Source organism: Trichoderma camerunense (assembly GCF_050948025.1).
Source record: "Trichoderma camerunense strain CBS 138272 chromosome Unknown V8C40scaffold_1, whole genome shotgun sequence".
In the NCBI taxonomy this organism is placed as follows: Eukaryota; Fungi; Ascomycota; class Sordariomycetes; order Hypocreales; family Hypocreaceae; genus Trichoderma; species Trichoderma camerunense.
In genome coordinates this window covers 492,084-514,057 of record NW_028145369.1, presented here as the reverse complement: position 1 = coordinate 514,057, position 21,974 = coordinate 492,084, and the positions used below count along the sequence as shown (strand labels likewise).

Genomic DNA, 21,974 nt, shown 5'->3' with positions numbered 1-21,974 from the left:
TCTATTTTATTTTTATTTGTATTTTTTTAAAAAAAATATCTTCGCTTCTATCTTTCTTCACAGCCTTGAATTGAGCTCTTATAGGGGTGTTGAAGGTTACCACGTGACCGCATACTTCAGATGAAAGGACATCCATTCCTCCAAGCTGCACCTCATAGAAACCATCCGAGAACACAAAGGCACCTGACGCGTTTTCTTCTCCTCCACCTCTTGCAGGTGCTCCCATCGCGTTTGCCCTAATGCTTAATAAACCAGGTCGCGTTCATTTAAAGATTTCAGACTCAGCAGTCATGCCCCGGTTATTTGATGATGTTGAAAGCGCGGAAGTGAGCGAGCTCATGTCTCAGTAAGAAGCGCGAGATTCTGATTTGGCAATCGCGTGTTGAATCTAATTCCTGAGTAGAATGCTCGAAGAGGCTGGGCTGGTCACGGCCAGTAACGAAATGCCACCACCAGATCTTCCCCACTCACCGGAAGATGTTCAGATTTCATCGGCTGAACGTTTTGCTTCACTGGTTCACTCTCCGGTTTCGCCGGCCTTCAAATCAGCTAGATCTTCGACGCGATCTTCACTGGCTAGGCAGCTTAATGGCGCAGGGGACACGACACAGAGTCCAGCGCAATCCAAGGACGTCAAAGAGAACGGTGAAGAGACCGCAGCAGCCCCTGCTACACCAAGACAGTCGTCCAGGCGTCAAGCTAAGCCTGCTCGCAAAGCTGCAACTCCCGTGAAGCGAGAGCGCGCAAAGAGAAGTGTCGACGTGAAAAGCGCGATTCGAAAATCCGGACGGCCAGCCAGGGCACAGCCAACCAGGGCACAACCAGCCAGAGCACAACCAGCCAGAGCACAGAGAGCAAAGGCTCAATCAGCGAAGGCACAGCCAGCCAAGGCCCAACCAGCAAAGCGCAGAGGCAGGCCCGCCGGGAAAGCCAAGGAATCTGAAGCCACCAGTACTGCTAAAGGGGGACGGAAAGAGTGGGAGGTGGAGAAGATTGTCGACTCTAGAATTGAAGAGGAAACTCTGGAGCACTACTTCAGGGTCAAGTGGAAGGGCTTCAGCGACAAGGACAACACGTGGGAGCCAAAGAAGAATCTGGCCAATTGCAAAGGTCTACTTGAGGCTTATGAGAAGAAAGCAGGGAAGAAGTGACGAGGGCGTGTAAGTTGGCTTTTTTCCCGGAAGGGTAGCGTCAAGAGGTGGTAATGCCTCTGAGCGAATGTATATAGCGGTTTTCCAATATTTGGCGTCTTTTCCCCCTTTAGGGTAAGAGATATCATATGGGTATGGATGAGGACATGAGATTCAATGCTCTTTTCTTTAGTAGGGATGGCTAGCAGTCGTATTTTCACTTCATCGGCAAATATTCAAATGCTCGCGGACTAGGAAGCGTCGATATTTTCGACTTTACATAATGAAATTCAATACTGCAGCGTCAAGCAAGCAATGCAATTCATTACTATCAGAATCGGTGCTAGAGACAATGAATGGCCGTAAACTGCATGAATCACTTTTGTTTACTTTTTTCTGCATCAATTCTGCCTGCTCCATTGACAAGCTGAATTAGCATCGCGTTCTTTCAACCAATTAGCTTGCGACCTTAGCTCAGCTGGGAGAGCGTCAGACTGAAGCTTCAACTTCAATCTACTGACATCTGAAGGTCGTGTGTTCGATCCACACAGGTCGCATGGCATGTATTTTTTGGATTTTTTGTCAGTTTATCTTTTCGTCTAAGAAATCCATCTTTTGTTTTAACTAGATTCTCTTCTCTTTTTGTAATTTCTTCTTTTCACTCTTTTTGTTTGTTTTGTGTCATGAGTAGTTTGCTGTTGATGTGTATAACACGCAGGAAATGGAGGGGCTGTTGTTAGCCTGTAGCAAACCCAATAACCAGCAACGGCCTATCTAACAGGCTATTTTGGTCGTAAACAAAGAAATTAATCTTCAATTGTTTCTGTCCTATTCGGTATCAAGGCATGACTAACCAATATCACTGCTGCGTGCGAAAGCAGATGTGAAAAAAAGAAAGACCTTTTGTTGGTAAGAATGACTCGAGTAAGCCCGAAGTCGGCAACATTTACCAGGGCTATATCGCAACAAACATTGACTCACTGACTTCTTCGTCTTGACTCCTTTTTTTTTGGAACCCCATGTCTTTCAATATGTTAAACAGCAGTAGTGCCTTCCTTTTTTTTTTTTTTTTGGATTATACTCGTTGTGTACGTTTGTAAACGGTGCTGCACAGACGACCCGCGCCTGACACACATATCGCTTCAGTCTGTAGTTGCATACACCAACCCAACGTCTCACTTTCAGACCTATTAATGCCCCTCGTTTATGTCGGCTGGCGTTAGTGCACTCTAGGCTCGGCAAGCCTACCGAAGAGGCCGAGTGAGTGAATGTTCATGCTTGTTTTCCACTTCCTTGCTCTCTGATCAGTTCGGGCTAGTTTGTGGAGATGCATCCCTGGCTCGAGAGCTGCTTGACAGCATCATGCCTGACAGAATCTGCGAATCATCTACTCGTGCATATTCCTATTGGTCTGTTCCCCGATACACATGGGATAAGCAAGTGTGCCCAGACGGGGAAGATCGGCCAAGCACATGTCTACTTGCCAGCAGCTCCCCCCGCCCTTCTCATCGACGTTCACATGCTACGATGTAAAGGGTTATCATACATTGTTATTTGGTAGCCATCTAGTAGTGTATTACTTTTATCCGTCATATCTATATCGCTAAATCATAAACTATGCAGACGCTTGGCTTCCAAAGTGCAATATGCGAATATCGTTTTCTCCAACGCCGTCCCTATGTTCCTTTAGGCATTCGGCGTTTGCGCAGCATAGCCATAGAGGAGCTCCATCACTTTAGTATTAGGTTCCTCTTCCTCCCATTTCTTGACCAGCTTAAAGCCAAGTTTACCCAGTACGTTCTGACTGGGCCCGTTGCTATCCAGCGTGACCGCAGTAATCCGCTCTGGCTGTCGCTCGCTCTCGCCCTCAACAGTGCTCTTCTCCACCTTGATCTCGACCTCTTCTCGGGGAAGTGCCCAGTAAGCCTTGAGAATGGCGCTCATAACTTCAGTAGCGATGCCCTTGCCCCAGAACTCGGATCGAAACATGTAGCCGACGACAGGCCAGCCGAGCTCTCCCACCCGCATGTGAGAGCCACCTGTGCCAATCATCTCGCCGGTCTCTGCCCAGCAGATGGCGAACTCGTAAGCTGATTCACCATCAGTGCCCGGTAGCCTGTCTGCGAGGACCTTTTCGGTTTGTGCGAGGTCTGTGTCGGGCTTGCCCTGTGATGTCCACTTCATGACTTCGGGCTGTATGCGGAGGAGGTGAAAGTCATTGAGATCTGTGGCGGCGTATGGCCGGAGGATGAGGCGTTCAGTTCGGATGGGCTCCCGCTCTGACATGGGAGGATAGGGTTTCGGTAGAGTTGTTTTGACCGTCACCCATTCTAACTCAGTAGCGCCGTTGCTTTGTGCCATTGTGTAAAAGTTTCTGTGGTATCGACGGAGTAGTGATGTGGTGTAAATGCTGCAAGTTCGGCAAACGCCAACTAAAAGACTCTAAGAAGACTTGATCTTAGACCGTATAAGACAGATAGTATGAGTAGTGAAATTAAGAATAAAATAAAAGAAGGTTTAGGGCCAGTTTAAGTATTCAAAGAAAGTGCAACTTTTTCTGTAATCAAGATGCAGACAGCCTCGTTTTTGTTTGGCGTGAGTCATACCGGGTTGATACCGGATTGCTAGCTGAGAGTGGTATCATTCTCCATCGTGTGGCATATAACTTTTAATACGATTTTTTTCTCCAGTGATTTGGACCGTTTGTAGGCGGACTATTTGATTAGTATTTTAGCAGGTACTTCTTGGCTGCCGTCTCGAATAGGTTGGTCGGCCGAAACTTGTGTGGCCGGGTCCGCGCCAGCACGGCGAGCCCGATTAGGAATGATTCGAGCGAAACTTTTTTGGAGTTATCTAAATTCAGAAAACGACAGAAAACGAAACAAGAGAAGTTTACAAAGGAGAATAGCTGTTTGTAAGAGAAATGTTTAGAGTTAGCTGTGGTTTGTAAGAGAAGTCAAAATGTTACTTAAACTGGACACAAATGTGTTACTGCTGGTCCATACACTGGAAACAAGAAAGACTTGGGACGATTCGTTGAAAGCTCAATTGTTTTGTATTGTGCAGTCTGAACTCGATAATTTGAATTGCCGAGTTCCCACCTGCTTTTTTCTCCCGTTGAATTATCGCCTCGACACCGATTCACGTCTCGATTGAATCGGCAGTCGCCTCTCCAGCCATGAACACGGGACGCTGTATAAAACATATAGAGACATTCACATTTCTTGCGTCATAAATCTACTCCGTGTTCAGAATTTTTTGGTTCATTCAATGCTCTTCTTCAAACGAGCAAATGCAGTGATATTTCCATGATCCGTTGTAAACACCCGCAGAACCTAGCCCAACCGTCCTCAAAACCAATAACATTCTTAAGCGAAAGTGGATGGTCGCTTCGCGCTGAACAGCTTCTGGGTGCTGGTCTTGGTGATGCGGTGGGGGAGAGGGAACTTCAGGTTCTTGGTAACCAGCTGCTTGATGTAGGGGCGCTTGATGTCGGCGGTCTTCTCGACCTCAACAACACGGAGGATCTAGGCAAATTGTCAATAATCAAGGAGTGACATATATACCAGAACTGTTTTCGACATACGTGGATGGACCTGAAACGGGCACGGTGGCGGGCAGCCATGTCAGAGTACAGGGACTCGACGGCATCGGTTCTGGTCAGCTCTCTGTACTCCTTGTACATGTTGTGAGTGCCAGAGCGAGAGTCGTATCGCAGCCAGATACCGAAGTTCTTGACCTTCTCGGGGTGCTTCTCGTGAATCTAGAATTTCCTCGCCGTCAGTCGCTATTCCGTCTGTGGACTTTTTCGTACTGGGAAAACCACATACCGCCTTGATACTGACGATCTCACCGGTGGCCTTCTTGACCTTCTTGAGACCACGCAAGAAGTACCAGTAACGGGACTTGGCGACCGTCTCGTTGGGGGCGAAGATGGTCATCCGGTACATGGCCGGGGTAGGGTTGGCCTCGGTGGGCAAGTGGCGGCCAATGACCTCGTACTCCTGAAGACGACCTGATTGCATGTTGTTAGTATCCAAGGCCATAGAGGTTTGTGAGAAGTGAGTTCCGTCGAATGCGCGCTGCCGGTAGTCTCGTGCCAAATTTGCTGGTTTTCCTCAGGGTCGTCGAGTCTCGATTTGAAGAAATCTTCCATAGCAAATCTCCTTGCTCTTCGCAGACGTAATACGATGGCTGTCAAGTCCAGTCCCCCCTCTTCCAGGCACCGCATCATCATTTTTCAATCGATTGGTTGAATCGAGATCCCAGTTCGGCATATGGCGATTTTGTTGATTTTTACGGCGAAATTCGACGGCACCATGTCCTCACAACAACGCGCATTCTCGGAAAGGTGAACTGGTAAATGAAGATTCTTACCCATCTGGACGATCGTTAGTATGTACAATATCTTAACAAGATAATCTTCCGACTCACTGTGACTGTTCGACAAATCGCGAAATTTGAAGATTGTCAAGTTAGAGGTGATGCAGCGATAATTTTTGTGTGCGGGTGAGTGGGGAGGGTTGAGCACCAAACTTGTCGCAGGGCTTTAACCTCCACAGCGATTGGCTGAGAGTAGATCCACAGCGCTAGAAAAGTTCGGCAGCGTATCACGTGGAAAGTCACACGCAAGTTCTGCTTACCTCAGCTGCCATTGGAGCTAAGAGGTACGTACCTTGATGCCTTTACCTGTGATGGGTGGTAAGGCGTTGGAGCTTCCCTTATGGTATGGATGGACATTCTTAGCTATATCAACCACTTCCACTTATAGAGTGCACCATCTCAATCAGACCAGAATTATCTTACCTCATACAGATTCAACTTGCTCTCTGACTCGACGAGAACTGAGAGCGAATCAGCATTTGACCAATCAAGCCCATTTCAAGCTCTCCATCTTCATCGATATGGACGAGCTATTCAAGAGCTTTGCGAGAGCCCATGCAGAGCAGAATGGATACCTGCTCGCCGCAACCCTCTCACCGATATCCCCACCAGAGAACCCCCAGCGACTGAGGTCAATTTTGAAGAGCAGCAATTCGTCTAGGATCAAAGGTGACATCAAACACTTGATCAAATCAAACTCATCTCACCAACGAGGTCTGGATCACGAGGAGATCAAAGGCTGGGTCGAGGTGTATGCTGCATATTGGAATGCCGTTGGGGACATTGTTGCGGGAGAGGATGGCAAGGTACATAATGTGATGCCGTATACTGAGGACCATGGGTGTCTGACTGCTAACGTTGGAACAGTCAACGTGGACCAAAGTCTACGAATCATGGAAAGAATTAACATCCATTTTGATTCGGGGGTATAATAACTTTGGGTTTGAAGCGTGGACGATCCCGTGTCTCTACATGATCGGCAAATACTTGAGATTATTCGCCATCAAATCTGACGCGGAGCGTAGCCGCAACCTCGGTGACAACTCTGGAGGAGCCTCTCTTATGCAGGATGACTTTGATCCAGAGACCGAGAAGCAAGGCCAACTGAGAGATTGCGAGCAGCACCTGAAAAGAATATTCACCCTTTGTCTCAATGACCGGTTTGTGGCCTGCTTCAGTCCCATGTTGTGTGATTCTAACACTCATGTTTAGGGCGCCATTAGAAGAATCCAGGAAATGGGGCATCTACTTCATCATTAACCTGCTGTTCAAAACATACTTTAAGCTGAACTCGGCCTCGCTCTCACGAACTATTTTAAAGACGTTGAGCGCATACAGAGGAGACATGCCACCATTGTCAGCGTTTCCAAAGTCGCAAAGAGTCACCTTCAAGTTTTATGAGGGTGTTTTATTTTTCCTTGAGGAGAATTATGTCGAGGTGAGAAAAAATCCTCAATCATGAGGCGTTTCGCATAGCTAATGGCACTATTCAAGGCCGAGAAACATCTTGTCGAAGCATGGGAGCTCTGCAACAAGGATGCACTGCCAAATTTGGAGTATGTTGAAATATTCCATCACTCATCTGATGTGGTACTAATCATTTATAGGCGCATCCTTACGTATCTCATCCCATGTCGCCTCCTCACTACCCACGTGTTGCCCACAAAAGCACTTCTGGAGCCATTTCCGCGCCTACAAAGGCTCTTCCTTCCCTTAGCCCAATGCATCAGAAGCGGTGATCTCCGCGCCTTTGACCTCGCACTACAAGAAGGTGAAGATGAGTTTGTCAAGAGGCGTATTTATCTGACGCTTGAACGTGGTCGTGACATTGCCTTGCGCAACTTGTTACGTAAAGTCTTCATCGCGGGAGGGTTTGACGAGCTCAAAGAGGGAGAAACCACTCCAGTACGCCGCACACGAGTACCAGTGGCAGAATTCCGCGCAGCTATTTGTATGGGCAGCGGTGGAGAGTTGGTTGACACTGATGAAGTTGAATGCTTGATAGCGAACATGATCTACAAGGTATGATTCAGAGTCCCTCATTGTACCGAGCATGATTTCATGGGAGCCTTGTTGCTGACGTCGATAACCAGGATCTGATGAAAGGCTACATTGCCCGCGAACGAGGCATCGTAGTGTTATCCAAGAAAGGCGCTTTCCCAGGCACAGGCGTCTAAATGAGACGAAGGTGGTATCAGATGATCATAGTCGTTTAATGAAACTCAGAATTATTCTAGCCTCGTAGCTTTATACGCGAGAGGCATCCCGCAACCTATAGTTCTGAGAAGGTTTGAGTGCGCGCACATGTTTACTGCCCACTAACCATACCTACACCCGAAGTACTACAGCACGCATAGCATATTAGATAGCTAAGATATCCGTGAATACGGCCTTTTCCTAGTGGCTGCTTCATCCAACAGCCTTACCGTTTGGTTGGCTCTCTGTGACTCCTGCGTGCACATGTACACCTCCGCTGCTGCCACACCTGTTGTTTGCCTGAGTATTTTTGCATAAAGCCAATGACTCATTGCCAGGGAAGTTTAGGGAACTGACTAGGATGTCCGGAAGGTGTGCGGCTCCTTGGTGGTGAGGAACGAATGAGGCCATGGCACGTTATGCGATATATTATCATTTTACTTCAAAGTTCTTTACCAAATCAAGGGATGATACCAGCTTTAACTCAACAACTGTGTGACTTTGAGTGTAAATTTTTTGCTATATAAAAGAAGTAACTTGATTCCATACAAGCTTGGTGTATAGCTCTAACACAACGAATACAGCGACTCTTGTGAGCCTCAATCCCTTTTATAGATACGAGCTAGCCTTATAGTCCAATCTCAGCTCCTTCAAAACAATAGATCCCACATTCATAAATACCAAATCATCGTAATTTCAGATAGTGCCGTGAATCTTCAAATGTCGACAAAGGAGATGAAACAAACAAGCCGCAGGGCATTGCGGCTGAAAGAAAGCAGAGACATAATGATACAAGAGATGACGTGGGGGAATAGTCGTGAAAAAAAAATAACTGTATAAAGAAAACATGATTCCATAAAAGCGCCGCGACTGTTTGTTTTTGTTATCGGGCTGGTGTGGTCTTTTGGATGGGTGACATAGGAAAAGAAACTAGCTCTTATAGAGATGAGCTTAAGACATTACATGTGGCGGGTAGATCGTGGGGTATTTCTTCTTGATTGTTAATCACGTAGTAATCAAAAGAAATAACAGATAAGAAAGACCTACTGTGTAGATGAAATATCATCGACGTGGTTGCAGAGGGCCACAAAGAGGTCAAAGAAGAGCGGAGTGCCTCCATTGAACATTTCGAGCTGCATTGTGCCACTTCGCTTGAAGGTGCTGCGAGACCGAATGATCAGAGCCAAGTAATGGGCTCGCAGCTTTGAGTCGCTGTCAGGGGTGTTGGCATATGCATATCTTGCGGAGGCCAAGATGGTGCTGCACTGAATGCCCGATTCTAATTTGTGTCAGGAATAGGACAGGATGAGTATGGTGCCAAAAGAAAACTTACGAAGACCTTGCTTGCGCAGAGCCAGTTTCTTCAACTCATCTAGGCCATACCGCTCGGCGGCACAGTAGATGACAGTGTCCTTGAGCAGGTCACCATCAACGCCACGATGGTAGACTGTACTTTCTGCCGTCCTTTTATCATCGTCATTGCCGGGGGCCTCTAGTTCCCAGGAATCCCGCCGCTTATTGTGCACCAAGCGGGGATAGTAGTCCCCTTTGTACATGTACTCCAGCACCGAACTGAAAATCTCGGGCTCTTCGTCCGGAAGAGAAATTCTCTTGGCAGAGGGGTCGGTGTAGAGGTTTCGCAGGGCATTGTCAAAAAAGGGACTCGAAGAGAGGACGTTTTCGTGTGCGGCGAAAAGCCTCTGTTCGGCACCAACAACGAGGGTCACAATAGAAGAGCTCAGGTTGCTAGTGACCATGTTAGTTGACACTCTGTGGATTTCACGATGGAGAATAACTTACCTTGTCATGATGGTGTCCTCACTTGCGGACGAAGCCGTAGCTGGTCTCCGATGGCGAGATTCATGGCGCTTTTTAGTAATGCCACTGTCCTTGCTAAAGGAAGAGCTAGATTTGGACACTTTGTGGCCCTTGGAAAAGCTCCGGCTGGAGGTTTCGAAGCGCCTGGAGTACATTGTGGACCCGGTCGGAGACGGTGTGATTAAAAAGATTAATTAAAGAAAGACACAATTGTCATGAACGGCAGATGCAATCAACCGTGCAATCTGCCCATAACCAATAAGTGTGAAGGAGAGGAAAGTCCGGAATGAATCGACCACACCGTAAAATCGATTCACTTACCTAAGGCACCGAGCCGGACGATGCTGAAATTTTTGCATAAAGCGAGGTGGAACGCCATGGTTTTATACGACACCGGACCCAAGCCCATAGGAGGCGTTGCCTGCCTACAGACACCCCCCGGATCCGTTAGTGAGGCGGCCTAGGCAGGGTTGGTGATAATGAGATGACACAACGCGTCCACTCGGTTAATTTCGCGTCTAGTCCTGTACAGTAATAATGACAGTGTGCCACTGTAAACGCCAAAAGATTGCGAAAGCACGTGATGCCAGGCGGCACTTGTATCAACCATTCTGAGAGGCCAAGGCGGATTCGCAGCCCGATGACCAAGGATCCTTGCTGAGTTCGTCGAGTCAGAGCGAAGAAGGGCTGAGAAAAGGGGGGGCAGGCCACGGGCGTTTCAACAGGTTTGATGGTGGCTGCAGTGGGACAGACTTAAGAGCCTGTTCTGAGCCGTGCGGTGCCTGGAGCCGTGCAAGGCATCCATACACCAGCCTGCAGGAATGCGCGATAGTGCATCAAGGCGATGGGGCACGCGGAATCAAAAGTTTTGGGATTCGGGCTGCTGGAAACTTCAGATGAGAGGAATGTGAGAATCTCGGAGTCAATTGAAGCCAATTACATCAAGGCTTTGTCACCGACCATGGTTGAAGCGGTCCTGATGCCTTGGACGCTCTATCTAATTCTCACGACGGCCAGTGTCTCACAACGGACGGCCTGCAACAAGCCTCACGCTTGGGCCGTGCTTTTTCGCCAGTGGATCATGGATAGATTGCTTTACAAGGTACAGGCCTTGTTGCATCTGAGTTTCTGGTAAGCTACTGCACCAGCTAAGGCCGGTACGAGGATCCCGTGTGTGTGTGTTGGGCGCGGACTTGGCCATGACTGGAAGTAGGAGCCGTAGCACAGCTGATCTGACCAAACTCTCAAGTATAAGATTCGGGTCCGGTGTTCACGCTCAGGTTTTGCTTTTTGCCAACCCGGGCAGAGATTGCGCCTGATCGGCAGAGAGTTCCTGCGCCCGCAAGACCGCCGAGGCAATAGACTGTGCAATGATGTGTTTGCCATGTCTCCTTACCATCACATCGTTATGGAGCGCTCCGCGAACGGTGTGCAATTCCGCATATAATTGGACGTCCTGGCACCGCCGATAAAGGATGTCGCCGTGATCAGAGGGCACCAGTTCGTCCTTGCCCCCCTCTACGATGTAGACCCCTGGTTTCTGGGTCTTTGCAGCTATCAGCTCCAAGTTTGCCCAGCTGTCGAGGTGGTTGCGCAAGAACGGCCATAGATATCGATATGGCAGCCACTTTTGCGGATACAGTGCCGTGAGCATCGCTCGGGTATTTGTGAACGGCGTCTCTAGCACCAAGGCATTGATCGGCAGATTGCCAGCATCTTGGGTCTTAGCTGCTAGGTTTGTCACGAATCCACATCCGATGCTCTGTCCCCAAAGGATAGTGACTGGTGCCGCCTGTGTTTCTTTATGTTTCTCACGATGAAGCTTTGATACCCATCGAAGAGCCGCTTCAGAATCCAAGTCGATACCTTTCTCAGAAGGACGATCGTGAGATGTCCAATACCCCCTGTAGCTGAGACAAACCATGGTGTAGTGAACTTGTCCCTTGGTCTCTGCTTTCAGCTGGCGTAGGATGCCTGAGATATCTGGCAGTCGAGGGGGAAGAGATGAAGCGTTCCCTATACCTCCACTCAGCCAATTGCAATAAGTTTTAACGGAAATCGATTAGCATACCTTGGAAATAGAGGATGTAGACTGGCGTTTTTGGTCCACCACGCTCGTCGCCACAAGATATCTCACTTATACAAAGAGCAATTTCTGTACCATCCAGGGACTTGATTCTATCCTCTTTCCATTCGACACCCCCACACTGACGAGAGAACTCGGAGATCGTCATGCTTCGGGCATTTGGTGGGAGAAAGGGGTTGTATATGATAGCATTCTGGAATAAAACAAGCATGATGCATTTGTAGCACCAAAGGGCAAGAAAGAGTCCGGTGAAGATGAGAGGCGGCATCAAGACTTGGCCGAAGTGGATTTGCCTCTTGACAATCCCACGCCCTTGCTTATATCCATGCTGAACGGTAGCTTTTCTTGCTTGCCATGCCCATGGCGCAGCTGTTCGGTAGCCCCTTGTCGTCACATGTATCACCGGCACTCTGAGATGCGCAACCGACGACGATGGGATGCGCATTACTGAAAGCCCAAGTTCCCGGACCCCGCAATCAGGAATGGAGTGACTGTGGGAACAAGTCTTGATCAATTTTTCACAACATGCTCGACCTCGGCAGTACTGTTTGCTCTTTTCAAGATGTTAAGCCGTTTGAGAGATGTTATGCAGGAGCCATAAAAATGGCCACATGCAGCTGTCAAGGTCAATTACAGGACTTTTTGTAATGATGCAGCCCCTGCCACCCCGCGTTAGCCTGGAGCAGCCGTGCGTTTAGTGGGCTTGGGCGTCACCCATCGCTGAAAATACGCCACTCGGGCTCTCATCTGTCGCAAGGCTCAAAGCTGGAGCTTAAATAAGAAAGCTCCAGAAAATACTAATAGGCAGCACTGGAGCCGTTTCGCGTGCCTCTTTTGCTCTTGGACAAACCAAACTATCCAGTGATCAGAGCATCCTCCAGCAACTACAACGTGTTCTGGCCGAGCTTCAGAACTTTGACAACCCAAATCTCTTCTACGACGATCTTGCCCCGAGCTTACACTAGAATCGGCAGTGCGTCATGGACGTCCCGCACGAAAAAGAGAAAGAGGCCGAGGGCACTGCCCACATCGACATCGTGGACGACCGGCCGTCTCATCACGTCGATGGCGAGCCAAGCCCGTCTCTCAGAGACAGCAAGGGATGGGATGGCAAGCTGCGGATTCCCAAGACTGCGCTCATGACCAACCCAGAGGCCCTGTCAGATCCGGAGTACTCAGACGACAGCAATGTCCTGCATGGCGAGGAGATCCGGGCAGACGAGAGTAGGATACCATGAGCCGAGCAGAGCCTATACATATTTCGAGCTGACGTTTGCTTTACCTGACAGATTTACTCGATAGCGAGGATTCCGGCACCGAAGAAATCATGTGCTCCCACTCTCGCATCAAGTCACTGCCTGCCCTACGGCTGGAGCGCTTCAAGAACGTTACCCGCATTTGTCTCCGACAAAATGTCATCCAAGATATCGAAAGTCTCGAAAGCCTTGCCGATACGCTGGAAGAGCTGGATTTATACGATAACCTAATCTCCCACATCCGGGGCTTGGACAACCTAACAAAGCTTACAAGCCTGGATCTCAGTTTCAACAAGATCAAACACATTAAGCACATCAATCATCTTAAGGAACTTAAGGAGATATTCCTGGTCGCTAACAAGATCAGCAAAATCGAGGGGCTAGAAGGGCTTGACAAGCTCAAGTCTCTAGAACTCGGCTCAAACCGTATCCGAGAGATCCAAAACCTCGATAGCCTACAGAATCTAGAGGAGCTATGGCTGGCGAAGAACAAGATTACAGAGCTGACAGGGCTCGGAGGACTCCCCAAGCTGCGTCTGCTGAGTATCCAGTCCAACCGCATCCGAGATTTGTCTCCCCTCAAGGAAGTCCCTCAGCTAGAGGAGCTATACATTGCCCACAACGCCCTCGAATCCTTGGAAGGTATTGAGAATAACACCAACCTCAAGATACTCGAAATTTCCAACAATCAGATTAGCAGCCTCAAAGGTGTTGGTCCCTTGGAAAATCTCGAAGAATTGTGGGCCAGTTACAATCAACTAGGAGACTTTGCCGAGGTGGAAAAGGAGTTGAAAGACAAGGAGGACTTGACAACCGTCTATTTTGAGGGCAACCCTCTTCAGCTGCGTGGCCCCGCTCTGTACAGGAACAAAGTTCGGCTTGCACTCCCACAAGTTAAGCAGATTGATGCTAGTGAGTCTTATCTTACCCCGATATTTCCCAGTTTGATCATCCTCTAACCTTGTTCAGCATTCGTGAGAGTATAACGTGAGTTTCACGATGTGGATTGGAGTATTAGAGTTACAGAATGGTTTGTCTTTTGGAGGAAATACTACGGCGTTTATCGAATTATTATCTCATGGCATCTTTTACTGCAACAATCAAGGCATTTGTGTCCCGTTTCACTGATTTGGTTTGATCGGACACTCATCGTGTCCAAAGTGGTGTAAGATGAAACAAAGGTTTTGCCAGCTCCAATGGTTCGGAATATTCTGATATTTGTATTCTATCCAGACTGACCGCCCAGCTATTCTTTGAAAGAGGAACAATGAAGACGTGATCCTAACACCAACAAGGGAATTTTACTAGCACAAAAGGATTTCTTTTACTTTTTTTTCTTTACTCCAACATATTCCGATTTAACCAAAGAGGAACAGCTTGTCAGCGGAGAAGTACTGTGCTCAAAGGTTAGCAGTGAACAGTTTGATACAAGTGATGATAAGAGGCAACTCACGTTTGTGGGCTTATTGAATCGGATGTTCAAGTCCATCTCGGCAATCTTGGTCAAGTCGCCGTCGTCCAAGTTAAAGTTGACGGAATCCAGGTTCTGGGCCATGACTTCCGATCGGCTGGTCTTGGGGATGACGGCCAGGCCGCGCTGAGTGGCCCATCGGAGGAGAACCTGGGCAGGGGTCTTCTTGTGCTTGGTGGCAATCTCCTTGATGACGGGACTCTCCATCAGAGGAGCGGCGTGCTTGACGCGGAAGTCCTCAATCTCCATGAAGCCAGTGGGGCCGAAGGAGGAGTAGGCTGTGACGGTGATGCCCTCCTTCTGAGCAAGGTTGACGAGGTCGGGCTGCTGGAGGTAAGGGTGGTGCTCAATCTGGAGCGTAGCCGGGCGGATCCTGGCGTAGATGAGGTTGTCATACACAGACTGGGCCTGGTAGTTGGAGATACCGATGCTGCGGGCAAGGCCGGCATCGACCAGCTTCTCCATGGCTCCCCAGGTCTGCTGGAGGGTGGTCTTGCTCCATCGGACCTCGCTCTTGCCGTCGTAGAACCATCCGGGAGGATAGCGGACGCTGGGGTCAACGTACTCGAGGGCAGCGGGGAAGTGGATGAGGAAGAGGTCAAAGTAGTCAATCTGCCAGTCGGCAAGCTGCTTGCGGGTGATGGGCTCGACCTTGTCCTCGTCGTGGAAGGTCTGCCACAGCTTGGAGACGATGAAGAGCTCCTCACGCTTCACGATGCCCTCCTTGATAGCGCGGGCAACACCCTCACCACACTCCTTTTCGTTGCCATAGTCTGTGTAAGTGGGAGATGCAACGTTAGCGCTGATGCTGTTTCCTGGTGACGCAACCCCAACTTTCACAAGCAAAATGCGGGGAAAACAGAGGGAGAGATTCTTCTAATTTTTTTCACTTCTCTTTGAGTTTGAAAAAAAATTGAAACTTACCACAAGCACCGTCGAACAGACGGTAACCGGCCTTGATGGCGTTGTAAACGGTATCCGCGCACACGGCGTTGTCGACCTTCCAGAGGCCAAAGCCCACCTGGGGCATCTCATATCCGCTGTTGAGCTTAATCGTGGGGGACGCCATCTTGCTTGCTAGTCTTCCTTGGGTCGAGAAACAACGGTAGGTCTTGTGAGTGTGAACCGGTTGAGCGTCAGATGGGATAGAATAACGAGACAGGAAGAACGAAGGTTGTCGGGGCTTATTTATGGACAACGCTCGAACTCCACTCGAGAGGATGCTCGCTCGGTGCCTCATGGCTTGGGGTTACTCTCTTATTCGCAGCCGCAGCCTTGCTATCGCCCCTTGCGGAGTCCTTTCTCTCTTTTTTTGACGCAGTGGAATCGAATCCCACTCTAGCCCGCCAAGTAAGGGTCAGCTGGGGCCTGGGATGGATGGGCGAGTCTAGATATGAGGAGGCAACGGTCCAAGCCAAAGCTCCAGTAATAATCCGTCGGACCCAGCGCCAGTTCTTGTTTGCCGCCTATATGCATGAGGGCGGGTAGAAACTAGCAGATCTAACCGGCCCGTATGTATGGCTCTTCTCACCCAAGGAGGTGGGGGAGCATGTGGCCGCAAGCTGTCATCTATCTTGTCTAACACGGAGAGCTCAGGGTCCTTGGTGGCTCGTCATTCTGCTCTCCTATTAGTGCGTTTAACTTGTCACTTTGCTCTCTTGTCTCTTATTTGTGCGTTTAACTGCGTTCGCTCATCTGTATGTACGGGCATGAACCGATGTGGCTCTGCTAACCTACGTAGGCATGATGCCACATGCATTTCGGGAATATGGCGCTTTACCTTGCAGCACAAGCCCTCTTTTTCATTTACTCGTACATCACCGAGAAAAAACATGTCATTGTGGATCTGAATGGGGGGGCGAGGAGATGACCATGGAATGCTGCGGCAACAAGCTGCATTCACCTTCGGGTTCTCGAAACAGTTCTTCGATATTCCGGATGATCAGGCTGAGGGAACCGCAAATGTGCAATTTAGCCTAAATCGCTCGAAGCTCCGCCGGCCAGGATGCGGCTAATTGTCCGGTTGGTTGCCGCCCCTTGTGGCTCCCGACGCTTTCGATGGAGCTTATTATCCACTAGGAGGAGGAAGACATCACTAATAAAGACGACTGGTTGGACGAAAGTTTGGACTTGATTCAGGAAATAGGACATGGGAGGCTTGACCTGAGGGATAAGATGACATCGTCGTTGTTGGTCGGGCTATTGATACCGCGGGTATTTGCAATTTGCTGTCGATTTTTTCCTTCATGAAACTTTTCTTACGAGTACGAGCAACTCCTCACCGGGCTTTTTTGCTTATGGTGACGACGCTTGAAGCTATTCGGTGGAGACAGCCAGGAATCTATTTGCGGTGGCTTGTATCCATTTTCTCTTTGAGGGGTCGTTCGACAGCGGGGTTTTGTTTCTTTGAGCCGGGACGACTTCATCCAGGACAAGGAGATGAAAGAGACCCCTTGTTGGATTGCCGACTTTCCCCTATCCATTGTTCAATTTCTTTTGTTCCATTGCCAATTGGGACAAGAGGGCGTTTATCGTCGTCAAAGACAATGAACATGGTTCAAGGCGGCAGTGTATGAATGAAACGACGAGAGCGTTCAAGATGAAGATGCATTGTGTTGGATTTCCCTCTTTGTTGACCGAGTTGTTATTTTTGGCATCTCACTCACACATATATCGTAGCAACCGACTTGGATAGCAGAAGAAGAAGAAGAAGAAGAAATGGAAATCGTCAATTTTACTCGCATATTCTATCACTGACTTTTCGTCATCGTCCTCACGGCCAAGATGCCATCGCCATTGCCTCATCTCATCGTGCGCCGCACAGCGGCAAAACAGACTCCTCTCACACCAACCCGAAACATATCCGCCATTCGATCAGCCCTGCTTCGCGGCGACAGAGTCGTAACTCTTCACAACACCAGCAGAATCCTTCGGGAGCACGTCAAGAACCTCAGAGTCCCCTATCACCCCAGACACATGCAGCACGATCAACCCTTCGAATGGCCCTTTGGTGACCAGTTCACAGATTCCCGTAGCAGCCACTCAGATCAGCCAAAACAGGTCGGCCAGTTCATCGAGCTCCTTGAATGGGATGGCTTCAGACTTGAATGGATCAGGGTCCTTGGCCAAGGCGGCTTCGGAATAGCTACGCTTTGGCACGTCATTTTTGAAGACCAGAGTAGCATCAAGGTTGTCATCAAGATACCTGTCCGTGAAAACGCTGACTTTGATAGCGAGCTAGACTGGCATCTGCGATATGGAGGGGCTTCTCACGTTACTCAAGCTCTGGACATTCAGGCAATGGCTGACAGTGTTAGGCGCAGGATCAACAGGGGCCACATGATAGACCGAGGCCCGCGATTTGTGCAGACTAACATGGACGTTCTTGTGCTGGAGTATGCAGAGCGTGGGAGTCTTTACGATATGATGGCCAAGGCCTCGTATTTTCACACCAGATTCTCGAGCAAGGTGCTGTGGGAGATTTGGGAGTGCCGTAAGTGTCATCGTGTCTTGTTCTTCAAGGGAGAAGAAACTAGTAGCTGATTGTTCATTTGCAGTGGTGAAAGGCGTTGTGTCGACGGCATTGCAGCCGGATGCAGCACAGAGATGGGGTCCTGAGGGTCTCGATAAAGTATTAGACTCGCTGGACGATGTTCGAAATACTGATGAGCTCCTTAGGATCTGCACATTGATTGATAGCCACGACGTGCATTTCGATCTGGAAGAGCAAAACAGTATGTACTCACCTACTATTTTATTATATTTGACAGAACTAACCTAAGATGAACAGTTCTCCTTTCTGAAGATGCTCAGCACTCTCACCATCCGATTTTCAAGGTGAGCATGAGGGATGGTGCAAATATTGGTTGCTATGAACTTACAAGTATATTTGACTAGCTTCACGATTTCGGAGAGTTCAGCCATAGAATGAGGGAGTGTTGGCAGCAGTGGAAAGAGGCCGATTACTGGAAAGTGAGGAGGTGTCCCAAATCCAACCGCACTCCGCCGGTAAGTATTCTCATCCGCGCATGTTCTGCAATAATCAGAGATGAGAATGAGTGCTCATATGATTATTAGGAAACGATTTCAAAAGAGTGGGACAAAATCGATCTAAGTAATCCAGGCCCAGTATCAAGATTCACCGGCGATTCCTTTGATCCTCAGCACAATGAAGTTGCTGGACGATATGGTACTTGGACAAACATCTTTACTATTGCTAAAATTGTGAGTATCCCCGTTTACTTTTTAACAGTCCCATATCGTGGGGGATTACGCTAATCAGATTATTCATCTAGATGGAGGCCATCATCACAAGGAATTGGGTAGGCCACCCGTTAACCACGATGGAATACACAGCTCAGGACCGAAGAGCCACAGGTGGCTCATACGGCTGGCGCATATGCAGAGAGTCACACGCCTATATCGAAGCCGACCTCCTCGATCTCATTATGCAGTGTCAGTTCGAGAAGCCAGCGGATCGCCCACAACTGGCCTATCTACTGAGAAAGATCTGCGACCGCAAGTATCGCGGTTTCCAGGAATTGGATCATGAGACACGGACCTTTTGGGACGACTTTTGGGCACTTACAAAAACAAGTCCAATCCCTCTCTCACAGGGTCCAATAGTTGAGATGCCAGGTCCGGGGAATCAGAGCAATGGCGGCTTACTCCCTCCTCAGGTGACGAACCGCAATATTTCGCCTGTGAATCCGCATGTGGCCACTCTGCGACGCAAAAGCCGCCGATCGCCACTCAGTGATTCTTCAACGGATACACCTATATATCCTCGCCCACCGACAGCTTTTGGTCACCGTTCAGGGGCAGAGGGAACTAATCCAGCAAGCATCACGCATGTAGCCGCTCTACGACGCAAAAGTCACCGGTCACCACTCAGTGCTTCTTCAACGGATTCACCTACAGGTCTTCACCCCCAACCGGCTTTTACTCATGGCTCACGGGCAGCGAGAACTAATCCAGCAGTCATGACGCGGGTACCCTCTCTACGACGCAAAAGCCATCGATCGCCACTCAGTGCCTCTTCCACTGGCTCATCTATACATCTCAGTCACCGAAGACCTTCTATGTTTGGCCAGACGGCGGGAGCTGGTCCGGCGACTAATCCACCACTTTCTGCTCTAGGGACACAAACAAACCAGCTCTTAGGAGAAACTAATCAGCAGAAACGCAGCTCGAGGACTTCTTCGCGGTCAGAGAGTACAAGCCGTGAACGGAGGAATGCGAAGAAGCGGAAACGAGTTCAGTTTGGCAGATTCCCTGCGTCAACAGGTCAAACTATCATGACGTCCGCTGGCAACGCCATGGATATATCTATGGATTATGGCCCAGAAAGTGCAGGCATGGCAAGTATGATGGATTTGGATGAGGATGAGGGTGAAGGCGAAGGTGAAGCTATGGATGAAGATGAAGAGGATGAGCTTATGGGTGAGGATTCCTGGTAAGTGGGTGAATGCATGGTAAGTCGTGATTCAGTGTAATTGAGTAAGCATATAGACATTTTTTCCATTTGTTAAGAGAATTTTATACCCCAGTTGTTTTGATACAGTCATTTATCTGCTAAAATCCAAAAGAACCACTCTCAAATCGAATACGCACGCCATCCCTACATACATATATACATTACACATTTCTATACATTGATATTCAGATAACTCTTTCTTTCCCAAGCCTTTAATCCCCTTATTGCCACCCCTTTGTCCTATACGCGCACTCACAAGTCCCCATCTCGGCTTGCACATCCGCAATTACAGTTCCCTGCGAATCCACACACTGTGGCACTCCCAACGTAGCATTCTTCTTCTCTGAAATCTCCACCAGCCCCGTCCAGTTTCCATACCCGGTTCGCTTCTGAACCGAGCTGTAAGGCTGTTGTGCTCCGCGCTTCGTCCAGAGCGTCGCCTCGTAGGTGGTGTCAGTATAAGTGCACTTTGCAGCACGATTAGTTGCCGTAACGGGCGGCTCAAAAGTAACATCCAGCGTGAAAGAAAACGTCACTCTCTCGTCTTCGTTGCCGCCGTCGAGGAGAGTCAAAGGGATATTCGAAAATGACGAAACTATGGGGTCGTTGGAGGAAGAAATCACGTAACCTGAGCCTGACTGCTTGATGTTCCAGTAAAAGCGCACCACACGGTCGCCTTGGGAGGAAAGACAGCTCCAGGTGGTTGGATTGGAAGTACATGCTGAAGATGAGTCTTGAAGCAGTGTATCGATTGCGAAAGCGCCGTTTGGCAGGTTGGAGGCGAAAGTAATTTGACTATCGCGTCGGCTCTTGGCTGATCTGCAGTACCCAATGTCAGCTTTCTTCATAGTATGAGTACTGCTTGATCCCATACGTGTATCGTATATCATCCAATACGTCAAAAAGAGACCATATAGAACTCACGCCTTTGTAAGACCAAGAGATAGCCCAACAGCAAGCCCAACGAGAACCACCAGAATTACAGCGATAATGAGGATCAAGTGGCATCTCCTCTGCGTATTATTCGGTTTCCAATTCTCACCATCCCATTGACTATCTCCTGGACGCACCGGCGGCGTCGGCGTCATCTGTCCAACAACAGTATCCTCATCTCCATCGTCGCCTTCGTCCTTGCACTCGGCTGGAGCCAGAACCCCTGGGGGCATATCTTGAAACCCAATCACAAACGGTATAGTTGGTCCTTCAGCAGGATATCCTATGCTTCGTCGGGGGTTCTTGGTCGGTACACGTAGGATTGCTGGTGGCGGTGTTGTTGGTGATGTTGACATGGGAATGGCATTGCTGTCTTCGTTAATGACGGGCATCTGGCCGACTGAAGCGAGCGAAGCCCTCGATCCGGCTCGCGTATGAAATTGGGGTGATTGTGGCATGGTGCGTATAACGGGACGTAGATATAGTAGATAAAGATGGATGTATTCCAATTAGCCGATGTATCATAAATGATCACAACATTACAAGCAGACAAAATGGGAGCAAGCCGAGACAAACAGCAATAAAAAGATGAATCACAAAAATATCACACACAGGAGCAAGAATAAACTTGCTCGCAACCACTACCCCTATCATATATATTCTTATCACAAACCAGTGCAATGTGACTCTCGTCTAAGACACCCACCAGTGAGACCCCCGAAAATCCAGAACAGCCACACAACCCAGCTTTCTTTTCTTTTTTTTTTTTTTCTTATTTCCTCTATCAATTACAATTTTACAAACTAAAACTAAAGCGGCCTAGAAACCAGTCCGGTCAGTCACCAAACTTCATCCCGCATGCAGGGCAGATGCCGGGGTGAACAGACAGAGTATAGCACATGCAGGGAGAAAAAGAAACGCTCTCAGCTTCACCACGCCGCGGCCCAATCCGTGGGATTCGTGCCGCTAGTCAAGACGGCTTCCGACGCGGGAAATGGAGATTGACATTTTTTGTCTTAGATATGCTTTTGTCAGGTTCATCCTATGTTGGGGTGTAATTTGCTTTGCGGTGATGGGGGCGGTTCTCCTATACGGGCCTATTCACAGACAGCATCATTCCTCATAGCTTCCCTCCTATAGCATCTCTCTCATGATTCAAATGCTTCGCTTGTGTCTCTTGTGGTATAAAACAAATGAACTCGCCGGAACAAATCATCCGAATAGC

General features: G+C 48.8%; 11 protein-coding genes and 1 non-coding gene across 12 annotated transcripts; 6 read left to right on the top strand and 6 right to left on the bottom strand.

The window, feature by feature from the left end:
• Positions 1–168: 168 nt before the first annotated feature.
• V8C40DRAFT_229093 (chromo domain-containing protein) lies at positions 169–1,455 on the top strand. The gene is made up of 2 exons (XM_083212411.1): positions 169–346; positions 404–1,455. Exons 1-2 carry the CDS (start codon positions 240–242, stop codon positions 1,149–1,151), a joined length of 855 nt encoding a protein of 284 aa, XP_083078740.1. The 5' UTR covers positions 169–239; the 3' UTR covers positions 1,152–1,455.
• A 138-nt stretch (positions 1,456–1,593) lies between these two features.
• On the top strand, positions 1,594–1,687 carry V8C40DRAFT_t26. Its single transcript has one exon. It is a non-coding gene; the product is annotated as a tRNA-Phe (tRNA).
• A 583-nt stretch (positions 1,688–2,270) lies between these two features.
• On the bottom strand, positions 2,271–3,946 carry V8C40DRAFT_229090 (GNAT domain-containing protein). The gene has a single exon (XM_083212410.1). The coding sequence runs from the start codon at positions 3,489–3,491 to the stop codon at positions 2,817–2,819; it is 675 nt and encodes a 224-aa protein (XP_083078739.1). The 5' UTR covers positions 3,492–3,946; the 3' UTR covers positions 2,271–2,816.
• An 18-nt stretch (positions 3,947–3,964) lies between these two features.
• V8C40DRAFT_3555 (60S ribosomal protein eL20) lies at positions 3,965–5,198 on the bottom strand. Its single transcript, XM_083222880.1, has 3 exons — positions 4,961–5,198; positions 4,717–4,893; positions 3,965–4,657 (listed from the first exon to the last, which is right to left on the bottom strand). The coding sequence occupies exons 1-3, from the start codon at positions 5,174–5,176 to the stop codon at positions 4,499–4,501; spliced, it is 552 nt and encodes a 183-aa protein (XP_083078738.1). The 5' UTR covers positions 5,177–5,198; the 3' UTR covers positions 3,965–4,498.
• A 640-nt stretch (positions 5,199–5,838) lies between these two features.
• V8C40DRAFT_229083 (uncharacterized protein) lies at positions 5,839–7,932 on the top strand. Its single transcript, XM_083212409.1, has 6 exons — positions 5,839–6,319; positions 6,381–6,673; positions 6,726–6,951; positions 7,008–7,069; positions 7,121–7,535; positions 7,607–7,932. Exons 1-6 carry the CDS (start codon positions 6,035–6,037, stop codon positions 7,688–7,690), a joined length of 1,365 nt encoding a protein of 454 aa, XP_083078737.1. The 5' UTR covers positions 5,839–6,034; the 3' UTR covers positions 7,691–7,932.
• Positions 7,933–8,752: 820 nt separating this feature from the next.
• V8C40DRAFT_260100 (BTB/POZ domain-containing protein) lies at positions 8,753–9,682 on the bottom strand (the record flags this gene model as incomplete). The annotated part of the gene is made up of 3 exons (XM_083219099.1): positions 8,753–8,988; positions 9,043–9,455; positions 9,540–9,682. The coding sequence occupies 3 exons, from the start codon at positions 9,680–9,682 to the stop codon at positions 8,753–8,755; spliced, it is 792 nt and encodes a 263-aa protein (XP_083078736.1).
• Positions 9,683–10,242: 560 nt separating this feature from the next.
• Positions 10,243–12,342, bottom strand: V8C40DRAFT_3487 (Alpha/Beta hydrolase protein). The gene is made up of 2 exons (XM_083222873.1): positions 11,599–12,342; positions 10,243–11,543 (listed from the first exon to the last, which is right to left on the bottom strand). Exons 1-2 carry the CDS (start codon positions 12,056–12,058, stop codon positions 10,804–10,806), a joined length of 1,200 nt encoding a protein of 399 aa, XP_083078735.1. The 5' UTR covers positions 12,059–12,342; the 3' UTR covers positions 10,243–10,803.
• A 28-nt stretch (positions 12,343–12,370) lies between these two features.
• Positions 12,371–14,142, top strand: V8C40DRAFT_229077 (uncharacterized protein). Its single transcript, XM_083212408.1, has 3 exons — positions 12,371–12,837; positions 12,903–13,781; positions 13,839–14,142. Exons 1-3 carry the CDS (start codon positions 12,594–12,596, stop codon positions 13,853–13,855), a joined length of 1,140 nt encoding a protein of 379 aa, XP_083078734.1. The 5' UTR covers positions 12,371–12,593; the 3' UTR covers positions 13,856–14,142.
• V8C40DRAFT_229076 (NADP-dependent oxidoreductase domain-containing protein) lies at positions 13,985–15,468 on the bottom strand. The gene is made up of 3 exons (XM_083212407.1): positions 15,265–15,468; positions 14,323–15,113; positions 13,985–14,263 (listed from the first exon to the last, which is right to left on the bottom strand). The coding sequence occupies exons 1-3, from the start codon at positions 15,407–15,409 to the stop codon at positions 14,228–14,230; spliced, it is 972 nt and encodes a 323-aa protein (XP_083078733.1). The 5' UTR covers positions 15,410–15,468; the 3' UTR covers positions 13,985–14,227.
• A 920-nt stretch (positions 15,469–16,388) lies between these two features.
• Positions 16,389–17,020, top strand: V8C40DRAFT_3452 (uncharacterized protein). The gene has a single exon (XM_083222865.1). The coding sequence runs from the start codon at positions 16,587–16,589 to the stop codon at positions 16,914–16,916; it is 330 nt and encodes a 109-aa protein (XP_083078732.1). The 5' UTR covers positions 16,389–16,586; the 3' UTR covers positions 16,917–17,020.
• V8C40DRAFT_3461 (uncharacterized protein) lies at positions 17,021–19,887 on the top strand. Its single transcript, XM_083222866.1, has 6 exons — positions 17,021–17,833; positions 17,898–18,074; positions 18,131–18,177; positions 18,238–18,348; positions 18,418–18,564; positions 18,636–19,887. Exons 1-6 carry the CDS (start codon positions 17,125–17,127, stop codon positions 19,797–19,799), a joined length of 2,355 nt encoding a protein of 784 aa, XP_083078731.1. The 5' UTR covers positions 17,021–17,124; the 3' UTR covers positions 19,800–19,887.
• A 133-nt stretch (positions 19,888–20,020) lies between these two features.
• Positions 20,021–21,337, bottom strand: V8C40DRAFT_279064 (uncharacterized protein). Its single transcript, XM_083221155.1, has 2 exons — positions 20,741–21,337; positions 20,021–20,635 (listed from the first exon to the last, which is right to left on the bottom strand). The coding sequence occupies exons 1-2, from the start codon at positions 21,205–21,207 to the stop codon at positions 20,038–20,040; spliced, it is 1,065 nt and encodes a 354-aa protein (XP_083078730.1). The 5' UTR covers positions 21,208–21,337; the 3' UTR covers positions 20,021–20,037.
• Positions 21,338–21,974: the final 637 nt, after the last annotated feature.

Excerpts from the sequence above, each read along its gene's own strand:
- V8C40DRAFT_229093 (XM_083212411.1), top strand. The coding sequence starts at position 240 with ATGCTTAATAAACCAGGTCGCGTTCATTTAAAGATTTCAGACTCAGCA. Across the intron at positions 347-403 it reads GTGAGCGAGCTCATGTCTCA|AATGCTCGAAGAGGCTGGGC; the intron begins GTAAGAAGCGCG and ends ATTCCTGAGTAG.
- V8C40DRAFT_229090 (XM_083212410.1), bottom strand. The coding sequence starts at position 3,491 with ATGGCACAAAGCAACGGCGCTACTGAGTTAGAATGGGTGACGGTCAAA.
- V8C40DRAFT_3555 (XM_083222880.1), bottom strand. The coding sequence starts at position 5,176 with ATGGCCTTGGATACTAACAACATGCAATCAGGTCGTCTTCAGGAGTAC. Across the intron at positions 4,894-4,960 it reads AGATCGTCAGTATCAAGGCG|ATTCACGAGAAGCACCCCGA; the intron begins GTATGTGGTTTT and ends AGGAAATTCTAG. Across the intron at positions 4,658-4,716 it reads CCCGTTTCAGGTCCATCCAC|ATCCTCCGTGTTGTTGAGGT; the intron begins GTATGTCGAAAA and ends CAATTTGCCTAG.
- V8C40DRAFT_229083 (XM_083212409.1), top strand. The coding sequence starts at position 6,035 with ATGGACGAGCTATTCAAGAGCTTTGCGAGAGCCCATGCAGAGCAGAAT. Across the intron at positions 7,070-7,120 it reads GATGCACTGCCAAATTTGGA|GCGCATCCTTACGTATCTCA; the intron begins GTATGTTGAAAT and ends AATCATTTATAG. Across the intron at positions 7,536-7,606 it reads TAGCGAACATGATCTACAAG|GATCTGATGAAAGGCTACAT; the intron begins GTATGATTCAGA and ends GTCGATAACCAG.
- V8C40DRAFT_3487 (XM_083222873.1), bottom strand. The coding sequence starts at position 12,058 with ATGCGCATCCCATCGTCGTCGGTTGCGCATCTCAGAGTGCCGGTGATA. Across the intron at positions 11,544-11,598 it reads CTACATCCTCTATTTCCAAG|GGAACGCTTCATCTCTTCCC; the intron begins GTATGCTAATCG and ends GTGGAGGTATAG.
- V8C40DRAFT_229077 (XM_083212408.1), top strand. The coding sequence starts at position 12,594 with ATGGACGTCCCGCACGAAAAAGAGAAAGAGGCCGAGGGCACTGCCCAC. Across the intron at positions 12,838-12,902 it reads GGAGATCCGGGCAGACGAGA|ATTTACTCGATAGCGAGGAT; the intron begins GTAGGATACCAT and ends TTTACCTGACAG.
- V8C40DRAFT_229076 (XM_083212407.1), bottom strand. The coding sequence starts at position 15,409 with ATGGCGTCCCCCACGATTAAGCTCAACAGCGGATATGAGATGCCCCAG. Across the intron at positions 15,114-15,264 it reads TCTGTTCGACGGTGCTTGTG|ACTATGGCAACGAAAAGGAG; the intron begins GTAAGTTTCAAT and ends CCACTTACACAG. Across the intron at positions 14,264-14,322 it reads GATTCAATAAGCCCACAAAC|TACTTCTCCGCTGACAAGCT; the intron begins GTGAGTTGCCTC and ends CTTTGAGCACAG.
- V8C40DRAFT_3452 (XM_083222865.1), top strand. The coding sequence starts at position 16,587 with ATGAAACTTTTCTTACGAGTACGAGCAACTCCTCACCGGGCTTTTTTG.
- V8C40DRAFT_3461 (XM_083222866.1), top strand. The coding sequence starts at position 17,125 with ATGCCATCGCCATTGCCTCATCTCATCGTGCGCCGCACAGCGGCAAAA. Across the intron at positions 18,075-18,130 it reads CGATCTGGAAGAGCAAAACA|TTCTCCTTTCTGAAGATGCT; the intron begins GTATGTACTCAC and ends TAAGATGAACAG. Across the intron at positions 18,349-18,417 it reads AATCCAACCGCACTCCGCCG|GAAACGATTTCAAAAGAGTG; the intron begins GTAAGTATTCTC and ends TATGATTATTAG.
- V8C40DRAFT_279064 (XM_083221155.1), bottom strand. The coding sequence starts at position 21,207 with ATGCCACAATCACCCCAATTTCATACGCGAGCCGGATCGAGGGCTTCG. Across the intron at positions 20,636-20,740 it reads TCTCTTGGTCTTACAAAGGC|ATCAGCCAAGAGCCGACGCG; the intron begins GTGAGTTCTATA and ends TGGGTACTGCAG.